We start from the raw sequence: 18784 nt of genomic DNA, 5'->3' as shown, positions 1-18784 counted from the left end.
GTGATCAAAGTCTAGGTTGCAATTTAAGTCCAATCGCCTTCACATTTGGCACATGTGCCTAATTTGTGTCAGAATAGAACCCTATTGATTTTGGAAGAAATCGGTTCAGATTTAGATATAGCTCCCATATATATCTTTCGCCCGATATGCACTAATATGGACCCAGCAGCCAGAGTTTTATACCGATTTGCTTGAAATTTTGTACAAACATAACACTTAGTCGTATAGTCAAGTGTGCCAAATTTGATTGAAATCGGTTCAGATTTAGATATAGCTCCCATATATATCTTTCGCCCGATATGGACTTATATGGCCCCAGAAGCCAGATTTTTGGCCGAATTTGGTTGAAATTTTGCACAGGGAGTAGATTTAGCATTGTAGCTATGCGTGCCAAATTTGGTTAAAATCGGTTCAGATTTAGATATAGCTCCCATATATATCTTTCGCCCGATATGGACTAATGTGGTCCTAGAAGCCAGAGTTTTGGCCCAATTTGTTTGAAATTTTGCAATAGGAGTACAATTAGTAGTGCAATTAAGTGAGCAAAATTTGATTGAAATCGGTTCAAATTTAGATATAGCTCCCATATATATGTTTTTCAGATTTCGACAAAAATGGTCAAAATAACAATATTTTCCTTGTTAATTCGCCACTGCTTAGTCGAAAAGTTGTAAAAATGACTCTAATTTTCCTAAACTTCTAATACATATATATCGAACGATAAATCATAAATAAACTTTTGCGAAGTTTCCTTAAAATTGCTTCAGATTTAAATGTTTCCCATATTTTTTTTTTACTAAAATTGTGTTCCACCCTAGTGCATTAGCCAACTTAAATTTTGAGTCTATAGATTTTGTAAAAGTCTATCAAATTCTGTCCAAATCGAGTGATATTTAAATGTATGTATTTGGGACAAACCTTTATATATATTTAGCACCCAACAACATTTGACGGATGTGATATGGTATCGAAAATTTAGATCTACAAAGTGGTGCAGGGTATAATATAGTCGGCCCCGCCCGACTTTAGACTTTCCTTACTTTTTTTTTACTATGGTGCACGAAATTTCTACCATTCTTTAAAATTTTTTTCTACGGCTAAGTAAAATCATTAACTTGATTCTAATAACATTTTTACCTCAAGCGAGTTCATTGTTTTTTTACTGCAGAGGACATTTCTACCCATTTTAAGGAAACTTTTGTACGGGTAAGTGAACGTTAGTATAGAAAATTGCTTTGTTCTTAATACACTTTTCAATAAAAATTGTTAATTTTTCTTACTGTCAAGTACTCATTAGAATAATATTAAACTCATTCGAACTAAGAGTAAGAAAAGTGAAACTAAATAAAAGCATTTTGAAAAATTTGTTCGCTTCTTCGTGTTCTAAAATTTCATTTCACAGAAAAGATACAAAGAATGCACGAAAAGCCAGGACGGAGAATCACACCACACTGAAAAAACTATACCGGTTCCAAAGATTTTGTCTTTACACTAATGATTTTGGTATTGATTTAATGCCAAAGAAGCGATAAATTCAAGTAAGGATACATTTAGGACAATTCTCTTTTAGATTTGATTTTTGCATACTTCATTCTAGGAAACAAATTTTAATTTAATCGTTTCTTCTGCTTTTTTTTCTTAAATATATAAAGCGATCCCCAAATTTGATTTCTAGATGTTCGTGGAGGAACAACTTTCATCCGGTCTGGTTGAAATTTACTGTACAATGTCAGTATATGGCATAAATGGGTTTTGCGTATAAGGAAAGTGTCAATAAACCAAACGAAAAAAATGAACGCCTTTACAACTGTACACCTTAAAAAAAAACAAGTATATACAGTAGTAAGTTCGGCCGGGCCGAATCTTAAATACCCACCACCATGAATCAAATATAATAGTGCGGGTATCTTGATAATATATGTAGGATTTAAGGGGGTTTGATAACAGATATTCTCCCAAGCAGATCAATTCAACCAGTACACTTCCTGAAGATAAGATTTAAAGATTCTACCTATGAAGACTAGATCAGATTGTGGATTTCTAAGAAGCAATTTTGGTTGAATTTTAGAGAAATCATAAAAATATCGTGTAAATGATAAAAAAAAGCCTTGATTTGAAATCTTAAATCCGTTGATTTTTACCGCCATTATTTAAATGATAACGAGGAGTAAAATCTAGAAATTTTACTTTTAGTTTCAAGCCATTTTTATAAACAGTGATCCTGCTATACCCTCAAGAAGTGAAATCAGTCGATCGATCAATATCTTACATAATGGACCCGTAGAAATAAATGCGATATAAATTTTTGAGGGTCTAACAAACCAGTATATTTATATTTTCAGGCAACGTGGATAGAAACTACAGATTCTAGCAGCATAAGAAATAAATCCGAGAGGTAGGTCTATATGGGTGCTATACCAAAACATGGAACAATTCTCAAAATTTTCGACACACCTCTTAATGTTCCACAAATACCTCTAGAATTCCAATTTCAGACAAATTGGGTAAAAACTACGAAATCTAAAGTCGGGCGATCAGTCTATTAGGGGGCTACACCAAAACTTGGACCGATACGGACCATTTTCGACACACCCCTTTATGGTCCTAAAATACCTCTAGATTTCTAATTGGGTAAAAACTACGGATTCTATGAGTCCAAGAAATAAATTTGGAAGATCGGTCTATATGGGGGCTACAACGAAACATGGACCAATACACCCCATTTTCTGCACACCTATTTGTGGTCCTAAAATACATCTTGATTTACAATTTTAGGCAAATCGAATAAAAACTACGGTTTCTAGAAGCTCAAGACCCCAAATCGGGGGATCGGTCTATATGGGGCCTATACCAAAACATGAACCGATACTCCCCATTTACAACACACCTATTTGTGGTCTTAAAATACCTCTAGATTTTCAATTTCAAGTAAATCGGATAGAAAATACAGTTTCTAGACGCCCAAGAAGTAATATCGGGAAATCGGTCTATATGGGGGCTATACCAAAACATGGACCGATACATTCCATTTTCGGCACACACCTATTTCTGGTCATAAAATACCTCTAGATTTCAAATTTCAGGCAAATCGGATAGTAAATACAGTTTCTAGAAGCCCAAGAAATAAAACCTGGAGATCGGTCTATATGGGGGCTGTACGAAAACATGGACCGATGCGAACCATTTTCGACGCACCTCTTTATGGTCCCAAAACACCTCTAGATTTTCAATTTCAGGCAAATCGGGTTAAAAATACAGTTTCTAGACGCCCAAGAAATAAAATCGGGAGATCGGTCTATATGGGGTCTATACCAAAACATGGACCGATACACCCCATTTTAGACACACCAATTTTTGGTCCTAAAATACCTCTAGATCTTCAATTTCAGGCAAATTGGATAAAAAATACAGTTTCTGAAGGCCCAAGAAGCAAAATCCGGAAATCGGTCTATATGCGGGGCTATACAAAACATGGACCGATAGGCACAATTTTCGGCACACTCTTTTATGGTCCTAAAACACCTCTAGACTTCCAACACACACTCTTTTATGGTCCTAAAACATCTCTAGACTTCCAATTTCAGACAAATTGGATAAAAACAACGGGTTTTAAAAGCCCAAGACCCCAAATCGGGAGGTCGGTTTATATGGTGACTATATCAAAACTTGGACCGATATAGCTCATCTTCGAACTTGACCTGCCTGCAAACAAAACACGCATCTGTGCCAAATTTCAGCGCCATTATTGAAGGCTGTAGCGTGATTACAACAGACAGACAGACGGACATGCTTATATCGTCTTAGAATTTGTCCCTGATCAAGAATATATATATACTTTATATAGTCGGAAATCGATATTTCGATGTGTTACAAACGAAATGACAAACTTATAAAAAAGCCTACCCAGAAGTTAATGATACTGAAAACCTGTTAAGTTTTCAAGATTTTATGACTTTACAATGCCGGTAGTATTGCATAATAGCCAACAACCATACTCAGAAGATTTGCAGATATCCAGACAATGGTTTATTCATTGAAGAGGTTGCTTTTATAAATGAACAATAAAGGCAAGTTCCAAAAGAGGGGTAAAAACTCCATTAACTTCACAGAACCACAAATTGTATACAAAATCATCTCTCATCTATTTAAGAGCTGTGAATTATGACTTCTTAAAAACGCCAGTCGCAATGTAACAGACAATGTAGGAAAAACTTCAAAAATTTTAGATGGAATAAAATCACTATTCATAATTATAATTTAAAAAACAAAAATATTGGTTTTTTGCAACTTTTAAGACAAAATTAAGAAATCATCTGTACCACTCGAGGGTAAACAATAGAATGATTTTTACCTACCAACAATGACATTAAAGAATTTTGATTTGATGCGAATACGTGTGATAATTATGTGGTAAACAAAAACCCCACAACCATAAACAAATACAATTATGCTAATGATGTGCATATATAGAATTATAATGTCAACAAAATAAATTATTTTGTCAAAATACTCAATCATTGTGGCCTACAAGTGTGTAAAATATGCAATCTTTAAATTATTTCATTTGGTTTTCTATATCAATAATGGGTAGCGTGGGTTAATGAAATTCAATTATTTTACGATTTATGACCCGGAATAATTATGAAAATCTTCTTAAGATAATAAAAATGTTTTTTTTTTCTGTCATAACAGGCTGGCTGATAAGTCCACGGTCTAACAAAGAAAAACACATTTCTATACCCTTCACCACTACTGTGGTACAAGGTATAATAAGTTTGTGCATTTGTATGTAACGCCAAGAAGGAATAATCATAGACCAACCTTTTAGTATACGGATTGGCTTAGAATTAAATTCTGAGTCGATTTAGCGATGTCCGTCTGTCTGTTGATGTATTTGTGTGTGCAAAGTACAGCTCGCAGTTTTAGTCCGATTGTCCTAAAATGTGGTATAGGATCCTGTTTCGGCTCAAAGACGATCCCTATTGATTTTGGAAAAAATCGGTTCAGATTTAGATATAGCTGCCATATATATTTTTCACCGATCTGGTCATAATTGGCGTATATCAACCGATCTTCCTCAAATTCCGTACATCTGAATATTTTATGAGCCTCGAAAAACTTGCAAAATATCAGCCAAATCGGTTCAGATTTAGATATAGCTCCCATATACAGCTTTCGCCCGATTTACACTCATTTGCCCACAGAGGCCAATTTTTTTGCTCCGATTTAGTTGAAATTTTGCATAAGGAGTAGAATTAGCATTGTAACTATGCGTGCCAAATTTGGTTGAAATCGGTTCAGATTTAGATATAGCTCCCATATATATGTTTTTCTGATTTCGACAAAAATGGTCAAAATACCAACATTTTCCTTGTAAAATCGCCACTGCTTAGTCAAAAAGTTGTAGAAATGACTCTAATTTTCCTAAACTTCTAATACATATATATCGAGCGATACATCATAAATAAACTTTTGCGAAGTTTCCTTAAAATTGCTTCAGATTTAAATGTTTCCCATATTTATACCCTTCACCACTACTGTGGTACAGGGTATAATAAGTTTGTGCATTTGTATGTAACGCCAAGAAGAAAAAGTCTGAGACCCATTGTTTAGTATACCGATCGTCTTAGAATTGAATTCTGAGTCGATTTAGCGATGTCCGTCTGTCTGTCTGTCTGTCCGTCCGTCTGTCTGTCTGTTCATGTATTTTTGTGCGCAAAGTATAGGTCGCAGTTTAAGTCCGATTGTCCTCAAATTTGGCACAGGGTCGTTTTAGGGAACAAAGACGATCGCTATTGATTTTGGAAAAAATCGGTTCAGATTTAGATATAGCTGCCATATATATTTATCCCCGATCTGGTTATAATTGGCGTGTTTATCAACCGATGTTCTTCATATTCCGTAAATCCGAATATTTTATGAGTCTCGAAAAACTTGCAAAATATTATCCAAATCGGTTCAGATTTAGATATAGCTCCCATATATATCTTTCGTCCGATTTAGACTCATATGGCAACAGAGGCCAAAGTTTACTACCGAATTTCGTGAAATTTTGCACAGAGAGTAGAATTGACATTCTACCAATGCTTGCTAAATTTGATTGAAATCGGTTCAGATTTAGATATAGTTCCCATATATATCTTTCGTCCGATTTGAACTTATATGACCACAATAGCCAAAGTTTTGCAGTGATTTGCTTCAAATTTTGCACAAGAGGTACGTTTAATAGTATCGTTAAGTGTGTCAAATCTTGTTAAAATCGGTTCAGATTTAGATATAGCTCACATATATATCTTTCGCCCGATTTGGACTTATATGGTCTCAAAAGCCAGAGTTTTGCCCTGACTTCATTAGCGTAGCTAGGCAATTTTCCTAGGGGGGGCTATAGCCCCCCTAGCTAAAAATTTATATTTCATTTATTTATATTTCAATTAATGTTTTATTTCATAAAAATGAATAAAAAAAATTAGACATCAAAATAACTCGAAAATTAATTTATAATAAAGCAACTAAAAGTAGTTCCACACATTTCCCAGCAAAAAAATTAGAAGTTCTTCCAAAGGCACAACTTTAAAAGCACTTCCAGAAGATGTACTCCCAATGATGTTCTTTATTTTAACTACTCAGGAAGTTCTTTAAATTCAATTTTTTTAGCTTGGTTTTTTCATACTTTTAATGGGAAATTTAACATTTTTGTTTCAAATGCCTTAAAAACGAAGTAAGAATTCATAAAATGATACAAATAATTTAAATTTTGTCGAAAAAAAATTCTAAATCCAATCTGAAAAACTTGTGAATTTTTGAAAATATTTGAGGTCAAACGTTTCCGACAAGCATTAGAATCCATTAAAAATTATAAAAAATATTTATTTGACAAAATATAACAGAATTTTTTAATTTACATTCAAAACATTGAATTCGGATCACACCTAAAGAAGTGATGCAAATTCAGTGCAACGGCTGTTGAAATGGAGGACTTCCGTCCTATGACAAGCCCAATTTTGCACCACTTCCGGATCCAAAAAATCATTTTCATTACTTTTTTGGCGACGTTTTTTTGGCTGGGATTGTTTATTTTTTATAAAAATGGAAAATCGTAAATAGGTTTTCAAATTCTGGGGGGGGCTAAAATTTTTCTGGGGGGGTCTAAGCCCCCTCCCCAGAGGCCTTCCAACGCTTATGCCTGACTTACTTCAAATTTTACACAAACGGTTCTTTTAACGATACTATTGTATGTACCAAATATAATCAAAATCGATTCAGATTTAGATATAGCTCCCATATATATCCTTCGTCCGATTTGAACTTATATTGCCGTGATTTGCTTCAAATTTCGCACAAGGAGTACATTTAGTAGTATCGGTAATTGTGCCAAATTTGGTTGCAATCGGTTCAGATTTAGATATGGCTCCCATATATATCTTCCGTCCGATTTGCACTTATATGACCAGGGGGGTCAAAGTTATACTCCCATTTACTTGAAATTTCGCATAGATAGCAGAATTATTATTCTAACTATGGTTCGGTTAGGTTATGTGGCAGCCCGATGTATCAGGCTCACTTAGACTATTCAGTCCATTGTGATACCAGAGTGGTACATGTCAAATTTAGTTGAGATGGTAACACAAATTTTGGCCTACATAGGGGTGAAGGGTATAATATAGTCGGCCCCGCCCGACTTTAAACTTTACTTACTTGTTTTTTACTAAAATTGTGTTCCACCCTAGTCAACTTAAATTTTGAGTCTATAGATTTTGTAAAAGTCTATCAAATTCTGTCCAAATCGAGTGATATTTAAATGTATGTATTTGGGACAAACCTTTATATATAGCACCCAACACATTTGACGGATGTGAGATCTACAAAGTGGTGCAGGGTATAATATAGTCGACCGCGCCCGACTTTAGACTTTCCTTACTTGTTTTGTCAAAATTCGTTTTTATTATCCAACATACACACAAAGAAAATTTCATTAAGAGTCAACCAACGAAAAATTTTCATTGATAAAACGAAACATTTTCATTAATACAATGAAAATATTCGTTAATAGTACGAAACGTTACGTTGATTGACAGAAAATTCGTTATAATAACGAAAAATTTCGTTGTATTAACGAATTTGTTACGTTGGCTGACTTTTAACGACACATTTCGTTAAAATAACGAAACTTTTTCTATTAGTGTAGTTCCCTTCAAAAGCGATACAACGATTATAACGACCTTCCAATTTTTTGATACCATTTTGGTAGTTCTCCTTCGGTTTTGCCTCAAAATAGGCCTCAGTTTAGGCGATCACCTCTTCATTGCAGGCAAATGTTTTCCCTGCGAAAAAAGTCACTGGGGGCCAGATCTGGAGAATACGGTGGGTGGGGAAGCAATTCGAAGCCCAATTCATGAATTTTTGCCATCGTTCTCAATGACTTGTGGCACGGTGCGTTGTCTTGGTGGAACAACACTTTTTTCTTCTTCATATGTGGCCGTTTTGTCGCGATTACGACCTTCAAACGCTCCAATAACGCCATATAATAGTCACTGTTGATGGTTTTTCCCTTCTCAAGATAATCGATAAAAATTATTCCATGCGCATCCCAAAAAACAGAGGCCATTACTTTGCCAGCGGACTTTTGAGTCTTTCCACGCTTCGGAGACGGTTCACCGGTCGCTGTCCACTCAGCCGACTGTCGATTGGACTCAGGAGTGTAGTGATGGAGCCATGTTTCATCCATTGTCACATATCGACGGAAAAACTCGGGTGTATTACGAGTTAACAGCTGCAAACACCGCTCAGAATCATCAACACATTGTTTTTGGTCAAATGTGAGCTCGCGCGGCACCAATTTTGCACAGAGCTTCCGCATATCCAAATATTTATGAATGATATGACCAACACATTCCTTTGATATCTTTAAGGCCTCTGCTATCTCGATCAACCTCATTTTACGGTCGTTCAAAATCATTTTGGGGATTTTTTGATATTTTCGTCGGTAACCACCTCTTTCGGGCGTACACTGCGTTCACCGTCCTCCGTGCTCATTTCACCATGCTTGAATTTTGCACACCAATCAATTATTGTTGTCCGGAACTCATTATCAAGCCAAGTTTTTGCTTCCACCGTATGTTTTCCCTTCAGAAAACAGTATTTTATCAAAACACGAAATTCCTTTTTTTCCATTTTTTTTCACAATAACAAAAGTTGTTTCACAAAAGACGCTCTATCTCACAAACTAATTGACTTACAGACGTCAAATTTTGACACGAATCATTTGAAGGTTGGTACTATATAAAAATAATATGAAAGTCATTCGCTGTATTTTCAGTATTTCGGATTTCATTTAATATAAGAAAACACTTTAAAAAATATTTTTTCTCAACTTTTTTGAATCTTAGTTCTACGTCCATGCACAAGTTTGGATCTTAAGTCTTTTGTTTCTTAATGTTTCATTGCCAACAATTTCATGTCACGCCCATATTTGTAATTAGAATCAAAAATTGGATTTCATATTTCGATCTATATTATATTCCCCGTTCAATTCAAGGTAAACTGTCGTCACTCGATTTTATCACCAATCGATACTGATGGGCTTTGAAAAAATTCACCAGCAAATTGTCGTAAAGTGATAAACCATCATATTTGAGATCATATAAAAGACAGATTTATGCATGAATAGTAGTTAAAAAAGTCCACAGGGTCCTTACTACACATCGCAGGGTTAACAGGAAGTAAACAGTTGATATGACCTCCAAAAAATAAACATAAATATTTCAAACCTTTACAGATACCCACAACTGAATGGCATCCTTTAAGACTTCTGTCATCAGACTGGTTTTCCATTCGATGATATTCATTGCCTTTGTTTCGATTGTGGTTATTGTTCAACATGCCACTCAATAATTTCGTTCTCATTACCCCCTACGGATGGTAAAAATACTAAAAGAAATACTCAGGTTTCTTGGTTTAAGGGCAAGAGAATTTCAAAAGCAATTTAGCTTTTAAGGCAATGTCAAACGAAATAAAATATTTATCCCATGCCCACATTTATGCAACAAAGTTATTTTAAGGAATTAAGCTTCATCTATACTACACACAAAATCTACTTTCAGTTTACATTTAGATTGACTGCTTGGATACCTTGGCTTACCTTTTGTTAGTAATAAAAATGCAAAAATCTTGGGAATCGTTGCTAGTGGCTATTGTTGGACAAAATAGCAAAGCCTTTTACTTTATTCAAAATCTGCCCGGTCAATCTATAGTTTTTAATGTGGTATACATGATAAAAATCTGGTCAATTGTTACGAATTTCTTCCAATTGTCAGTAGAGCTATGGACTCACCCGAGCAATTTCTAATACTGGACCGATTTGTATCAAATTTAACATACTTTGCTAGAATGTGTCTTCTACTTTATTGCAAGTATCGGAATGGAATCAGAATGGAACCTGAATAAAATATTATCATGTTAACATTTTCAAGAACCAAAAAATAGTTTTTTGTACATTCCTATGTGTTACGATAGCCCCTAGTTTAACTTTTTTTGTTTGTTTCAGCCCAACTAAAACATGCTTAAGGGTCATCGAGTTTAAAAATTATTTTTTATTTTATTTTAACAAACAGTAACTGCTATCGCTTTTCCAGCAAACATTCTTTGCGTGTGCACTCTTACACGGCGGAATTTCTAATAAATTGATTCACCTTTATTTTTGTTGGCGTAGAAACGCAGTCAATGTACTACGATAGTTTGAGTTCAGTTAGGTTGAGTTTGCAAAAAGTCGGTGAAGGAGGAGGTCAAAATATCAATAAAACATCAAAAAGATTCCCCAAAAATTCTGGTCCTCATCTCGAACTGATATTAAACTTCTTGACATCACTCAACGTCCTCTTCCCCCAGTCCGATCCAGATATCGAAAAATGAAGAAATGAAAATTTCAAATAAATTTGAGATATCATTTTTTATACCCTCCACCATAGGATCGAAATATCGCTCTAAGACCCCATAAAGTATATATATTCTGGGTCGTGGTGAAATTCTGAGTCGATCTGAGCATGTCCGTCCGTCCGTCTGTTGAAATCACGCTAACTTCCGAACGAAACAAGCTATCGACTTGAAACTTGACACAAGTAGTTGTTATTGATGTAGGTCGGACGGTATTGCAAATGGGCCATATCGGTCCACTTGTACGTATAGCCCCTATATAAACGGACCCCCAAATTTGGCTTGCGAGGCCTCTAAGCGAAGCAAATTTCATCCGTTCCGTCTGAAATTTGGTACATGATGTTAGTATATGGTCTCTAACAACCATGCAAAAATTGGTTCACATCGGTCCATAATTATAAATAGCCCCCATATAAACCGATCCCCCGATTTGGCTTGTAGAGCCTCTAGAGAAGCAAATTCCATCCGATCCGTCTGAAATTTGGTACATGGTGTTAGTATATGGTCTCTAACAACCATGCAAAAATTGGTCCACATCGGTCCATAATTATATATAGCCCCCATATAAACCGATCCCCCGATTTGGCTTGTGGAGCCTCTAAGAGAAGCAAATTTCATCCGATCCGGCTGAAATTTGGTACGTGATGTTAGTATATGGTATCCAACAACCATGTAGGAATTGGGTCATATCAGTCCATAATTATATATAGCCTCCATATAAACCGATTCCCAGATTTGACCTCCGGTGGCTTTTGGAAAAGCAAAATTCATCTGCTTCAGTTGAAATTTGGTACGTGGTGTTAATATATGGCCTCAAACTTCCATGCAAAAATTGGTCGGTATCGGTCCATAATTATATATAGGCCCCATATAAACCGATCCCCAGATTTGACCTCTAGAGCCCCATGGAAGAGCAAAATTCTTCCCATTCGGTTGAAATTTGGTACGTGATGTTAGTATATGGTATCCAACAACCATGTAGGAATTGGGTCATATCAGTCCATAATTATATATAGCCTCCATATAAACCGATTCCCAGATTTGACCTCCGGTGGCTTTTGGAAAAGCAAAATTCATCCGATCTGGTTGAAATTTGGTACGTAGTGGTGGTATATGATATTTAACAACCATGCCAAAAGTGGTCTATATCAGGCCATAATCATATATAGCCCCCATATAAACCGATCCCGATATTTGGTTTTGGAGCCACTTGAAGGAGCAAATTTCATCCGAGTCAATTGAAATTTGGTACATTGTGCTAGTATATGGCCGTTAACAACCAAGCCTAACTAGGTCCATATAGTTATAATATAGCCCTCATGTAAATCGATCCCCAATCACACAAAAATTGGTCCATATCAAGTTCATAAATGTAGCCCCCATATAAGCGACCCCCATATTTCAATTCTGGCTCTCCACGTACCGTGCAGAAGTCCATATCGATTCATAATTATTTATAGACTTACCTATACATAACTTTTTTGTCTAATATATACCATGTATGGACTAACTCACAATTTAGAAAACGATGTTAAGAAGTTTTAAGATACCTTGCCATCGATAAGTATTACCACAACGCAAGTAATTCGATTGTGGATGACAGTCTTTCGCAGAAGTTTCTACACAATCCATGGTGGAGGGTACATAAGATTCGGCCTGGCCGAACTTACGGTCGTATATACTTGTTTTAATTTTCTCTAGTTCTTTTTTTATTAAAATTTCTTACATCTTTAAAATATTGAGTTAAAAAGATCCAATATTATATCTGATATGTAGGGAAAAACACAATATCTCAATTCAATTGTTAAATTGAGTTCTTCCCTACATATCAGATATAATATTGGATCTTTTTAACTCAATTTTGACTACCTCTGTAATTCCTTCGGGCTGGAAAATGGCTCGTGTAGTGCCAATTCCCAAGTTCAAGGTGGTTAATGGACCGGATGACCTACGACCTATCTCTATTCTCCCGGTCTTATCGAAAATTTGTGAGCATTTGATTAAGGATCAGTTGATTTGTAAGTTTGGGAACAAGATTTTGAGTAGTCAACATGGTTTTCGTAAGGGCCATAGCACCACATCTTTACTATTGCACCTCACTGACTCCATCCGAGGGAATATCAACTCCGCCAATACCTGTACTCTGATCTCTATTGATTTGACGAAGGCGTTGAATTCTATTTGTTTTCTAACTTTGATTAAAAAGCTATGCCTCAGATTTCATTTTTCCATAACCGCGTGTAGATTTATTCTTTCATATTTGAGGGGAAGGACTCAGTTTGTGGATTTGAATAACAGAACCTCTTGTATTTTACCTTTAAATTCGGGTGTTCCCCAGGGCTCGACCCTTGGGCCGCTGCTTTTCCTTTTATATATAGATGAGTTGGGGTAATATTTAAGTGGTTGTGCTTGCTCTTTATTTATATATGCTGATGATGTTTCCTTTTCTTTAACTCTCGTCGCGGTTTTTCTGATGTTTTGGAAAGCAACATTAATTATTGTTTGGGTAGAGTCGCACAATGGTCAGGTGATAATTCTTTTGTTATAAGCCCGTAAAAAACGAAAGCATTATTGTTTGGCGGTGATAGTGATGTGATCCGTGGTCCGTTTGGGGATGGATAGGATTGAATTTGTTAGTCAGATTAAGTGTTTGGGAGTTCTAATTGACCAAAATTTAAGTTTTGTTCCTCATATTGAGTGGGTTCTGAATAAATTATATTCTACGTCGAATTTATTCATGCAATTTAGTCTTTCCACCTTGGATTCGATACAGACTTGCACATGCGTTATTGTTGCCTGCTATAAGATACGGTCTGGAGATTTTTTTCGGGAGTGACTGCTGCCCATTTTCAGCGATTGAAATACGCGATGAATACTATTGTCAGATTTGTCTTCAATCTAAGAAGAAGAGATCATGTTTCAGAATTTGTGGTGAGGTTCCTTGGTGTATCGTTTTCTCATTATGTCAAGTGTGCCAATTTGCTCTTCTTATATAAAGTTATTCATAGTGGGGTACCTAGCACTCTATGTGACTATTTTCGATTCTCTCGCTCGACGAGAAATCCTCAGATTGTTATTCCTCGTAAATATCTGTTGTTGTTTATATGAAAAGTCATTTCTTGTGCGAGTCGCTCGTATCTGGAACATGTTGCCTCTTGATTTGAGAATTTCTCCGATTCGAATAATGCTTTTCTCTTAAAAATGTATGTTTTTTTCGGGAGCATCAATTTTAAGTTGATATTGATATTCTATAATGCTCTATATTTTTGGTGCTAATAACTGGACACTCTCTGTTATTTAGTCTTTTGAATTCGTATTCCCTTACATTATACTTATTTGGCGGGGGGCCCTTTATGAGTTACTCATGTAAAAATTGTTATACAATTTTAAATTTACACACTGATTATTTTATGTATCTTTACTTAGGCTATAGTCATGTAATACATTGTTTTATTTGGCCTCATTGGCTTTGTATTAAGAAATAAATGGAAATTGAAATTGAAAAAATATTCTCTTCCGATTATTTCTTTAAAATTTGAAAAACATGAAATGTCCACATTCCATCCAGTTTGAATTTCATTTATTATCTTATGGTAAATATATTTTATTAGTTATTAACGAATCGTCTACATTGAAATATTTAACGATAAACAACTTAAAAATCTATCTAACAAGCACTTAGATTTAAAAAATATAGTACGTAGCAACAATTTCTATTATATCCCTGGAAGATTAAGTAGATTTTTGTGGAATAAAAAAATATCACGTTCATCATGTACAATCGTTAACTTTAGAGTTTACTATCCTTCTCGGCTTGGGCAGCTAATTTAGCTGCTTTGGCTTGTTTTGCACGGGCCACAGGACCAAAGCGATTAATAAAATCAACAATTGGCTCAATAATGGATTGGGGATTATTCATGTGCAAATGATGTGAGCCATCACTTTCGAAATATTCAAAATTCGGTTTAGGTCTAAGGACATCCATGACTTCGTCGTAATACTTTTTATCCTCAAAATATGATGAATGACGAGCTTTGATAAACAGATATGGACAAGTTATACGTTTGGCCATTTCCACACATAGTTCCTGTGATCCAACAGCATAATTATAGAACTTTAAACGTCTATCACGGGTAAAGAAAAATTTGTCAGGGAATTTTTCCGATTTTTGAATATTACGGGCCAGCATATGTTTGCATAGATCTTTGTTGACCGAATGGAATGTACCAACATATATACGCTCGATAAGCTCATCATATGTATAACTGGGGGGCTCATTCTTATTACGATTGCGTTCATCTTCACGCAAAAATTCATCCATACGAGTCTCCATGGTTCGTATGACACTGGGATAAGGCCTTTGATGAGGTTTTAAGGCATCAATGCCAATAAACATATCAACTTTATCGGGAAAAACGGCAGCAAAGACGAATCCAATAATGGAAGACATGGAATGGCCAATCAATGATAGTTTCTCCCATTTGTACTGTTTCATTATAACACGAATGATATAGAGATTATCAATAGTGTTGTAATAGCAACCGTCTGGAAGTCTGGAAGATAATCCATGACCCGGTAAATCAACAGAGAGGAATGCAATATCGGGAGGCAATAGGGGAACTAGTAAATCGTATGTACCAGCATTATCTTGCCAACCGTGAAGACCCAAAATGGGTTGAACATCTTGGGGTCCATACCATTTACCCGCCAAATGTCCCCAAGGCACTGGTATTGTAACTTCAGCAAACTGAAAAAAAAGAAACATTCTATTACTAAAATCATTTCATATTCCACATTTTACCTCTCTAGTGGGAGGTTCTCCAGTTAAATCACCAGCATGTCTATATTTTGTAGCCATTGTTGAACCTTCGGCATTTTTAGGTTCAAGACTGCTTACTGTAAAAAAAAACATAAATGTGTGTTAATACTAATCTATTGAACTAAAATATAAATAATTGTTCAAACGAGTGTTTGTATGTACGTATATAGAGATTATAGGCTACAAACAATTTATAGATAAGGCAGTTGAAGGCAATTTTGTGATAAATATTAAAAATTAACTTTATTACCTGTAATGCAAGGGAATATAGAAATTGATTTATATTAACCATAGCTAATATGTAAAACACAAATTGCCTTCTTCATAGAAAGTGTTCGGGGCCCCAAATAAGTTTGGATGCAATTTTGTTTCAGTCAAATGGAGCTTGTCTGTCCGTGTGTCTGGTTGCTTGATTTGCAGCAATAAGTCTCCTTATGGTTTCAAATCAGTTTTCTAATGCTTTATAATATACAAATGCATTAAAATTTTAATTTATTTTAATTTGTTATTCCTGTAGTCTCTTGGGATTTTATGTTTCGTCAAATTTTTTCGTTAATAAAAGAAAAAGGGCTGAAGCCCTTGGACAATGAGAGATTTCTTGTGTCGACCCCAGAAACTTGTTGTTATAAAATTATGTTGTATTTAGCCACACATTTAGAGTGTTAGAAAACTGTTAACCTGTACCAAGATCCACTAACTCTGCGAATAATATAACATCCATTCACAGTAATCTGGTCGTAGGTCGGGTGGGTTTAGTAGGACAAGAGTTTTCTCTTTACGGGTATCATGTGGTAGTTAATTATATATAGGACGCACGTCAGCCTCGGTTCTATCAATACCTGTTAAGAGGAAGTTGAACCAATGATCACGGTTAAGGTTTCCGATGCTTTTGGCGATGGTCGGATTCCGAGAACAGTGGGCAGATCAAGACGCTATAATGTTTATATCTAAATCTCTAGATGTGAATGTTGCAAATCCTCATGATGATGATTTGCTTAATTCAACTATCCAGAAAGTAGTGCTGCGTCAGTTATATCTTTCCGCATCTCGGGATCCCCATGTGAAAATGGTCTACATTGATACCACAGATACGTACTCTATCACAGAGGTAATGGAAAAGTTCCGACTGGGATGTATGGTGAAGCCACACTTTACATACTTAAATTGATATTTTATTCATCATATCCGATGTTTTGATTGGCAATAGATTCGGTCGTATACCACTTTACGTCATACTCCTTGTTATAAAGTATCTCTCCATCCAGACCGCTGCATTCCCATCGGCTACTTGTAACCTGGCATAAAGTAAATCATAGTATGCGTAATCCAATTTGGAGTAGACACCAAAAACCATGTGGAGTTAGAATAACTTATACGTTTGCAAAAATTCCTGTATTTATGTGTCCAAGTACTTATTCCGCAAAAGAAGATCCAATATTTTTCCACAACCTATTAAAAACACGATATTCAAAGCGATGATCAATGTCCAATAGTTAATCGCTTTCTGGACTTTGATATCAAGAAAAATGTTACAGTCATCCCATATCAGTAGTTGTTATAGATTCTACATCTAGTACGTATTTACCATTTGAAACATTCACTATAATCTTCATTGTCCTAAAATTTACTTACATGTTATTTTACTTTCAGGTATTTTCAGAGGAGCCATTGGCTTGGATTTTTGTTGTCTTCTCCACAGAAAAAGAATTTTGTACTATTTTTCCAACACCTATCCTGGTTAATACTATACTTCCGACACACTAATACCTAGTGTGCATTAATCTAATTCTTGTTTACTCGTAGTAAAATAATTATCGCTAACGTCCGTCGTATTTAGATTGCAATGAAACGTCACGTGGGTATAGTGAAAAGTTTTGAACATTAGTTAAAGAGTTTGAACGATAGCATAGAAGTTTATATATATGTATAACAATTGTTTTTTAATATCTGGAATATAGCGGATTTTTGTATGAAATGGGAGATATGGCGATTTAATATACGATTTTATTAACCTACCACTAGTCTAAGAACCGCCACAACGCTCTAATTTAGGGATGGTCAATTGATTACAGTATTGCCAAGTAGTGCACCGATTATTGCCAACTAAAACCTAAAGTATTGCCAATCTTCACTCAAGAAGGTCGACCGTTGGTTCAAAGACTGAAACACAAAAGCGAAAATAAAACAAGTAAGGAAAGTCTAAAGTCGGGCGGGGCCGACTATATTATACCCTGCACCACTTTGTAGATCTACATTTTCGATACCATATCACAACCGTCAAATGTGTTGGGTGCTATATATAAAGGTTTGTCCCCAAATACAATGCACTAGGGTGGAACACAATTTTAGTAAAAAAAAGAAATATGGGAAACATTTAAATCTGAAGCAATTTTAAGGAAACTTCGCAAAAGTTTATTTATGATTTATCGCTCGATATATATTGTTACGTTTTTATATTTAGGCGTTTTTAATTACCCGACAATTAAAACACGGTTCTTTTAAATAACGACAATCTACAATTTATTTACTATGACTTCACACTTTACAATTCGTTCACACTGAAGTTATTCGTTTGACGCTTTAATTAAGACTCACTCGTTAGCAGCATGCGAGCGCTTTTATATATGACGGTGTGGCAATACGAGAACATTCTGGTAGCACTACAATATTCTGGCAACGCCAGAACATTCTTAGACAATGCTAGAAGGATCTACGACCATTAAGTTGTTTACCTGGTGGCTGCCAAACACATACACACTCACATAGATATATGCTCGCATTACTACAACAACAACAATAATGACAATAGACAATGAGATGAAATGAGAATGCAGAATAACAAAGCATGAGAGAGTAAGAACTAACATTTCGGTAAGCAAACAAAAGAACATAAAAGAAATTCAGGAAAATACTAGAAAATGAATAGATGATTCCAACAAGTGATAGCGAAATTTTATCGTTACAATTTGAAATTTTAAATTAACGGAAACTAATTTAAATAAACTTATATCTATAATTATCAAATTCGTAACACTG

General features: G+C 35.2%; 1 protein-coding gene across 1 annotated transcript; it reads right to left on the bottom strand.

Moving 5' to 3' along the window:
* Positions 1 to 14492: 14492 nt before the first annotated feature.
* On the bottom strand, positions 14493 to 17599 carry LOC142237206 (putative serine hydrolase). The gene is made up of 3 exons (XM_075308577.1): positions 17381 to 17599; positions 15731 to 15825; positions 14493 to 15676 (listed from the first exon to the last, which is right to left on the bottom strand). The coding sequence occupies exons 1-3, from the start codon at positions 17415 to 17417 to the stop codon at positions 14720 to 14722; spliced, it is 1089 nt and encodes a 362-aa protein (XP_075164692.1). The 5' UTR covers positions 17418 to 17599; the 3' UTR covers positions 14493 to 14719.
* Between the last annotated feature and the right edge of the window lie 1185 nt (positions 17600 to 18784).

The sequence above is a fragment of the Haematobia irritans genome, chromosome 4 (genome assembly GCF_050003625.1).
Source record: "Haematobia irritans isolate KBUSLIRL chromosome 4, ASM5000362v1, whole genome shotgun sequence".
Lineage (NCBI taxonomy): Eukaryota > Metazoa > Arthropoda > Insecta > Diptera > Muscidae > Haematobia > Haematobia irritans.
This window is presented reverse-complemented; position numbering and strand designations above follow the sequence as displayed.

Excerpts from the sequence above, each read along its gene's own strand:
- LOC142237206 (XM_075308577.1), bottom strand. The coding sequence starts at position 17,417 with ATGGCTCCTCTGAAAATACCTGAAAGTAAAATAACAT. Across the intron at positions 15,826-17,380 it reads ACCTGAAAGTAAAATAACAT|TAAGCAGTCTTGAACCTAAA; the intron begins GTAAGTAAATTT and ends TTTTTTTTACAG. Across the intron at positions 15,677-15,730 it reads GAGAACCTCCCACTAGAGAG|TTTGCTGAAGTTACAATACC; the intron begins GTAAAATGTGGA and ends CTTTTTTTTCAG.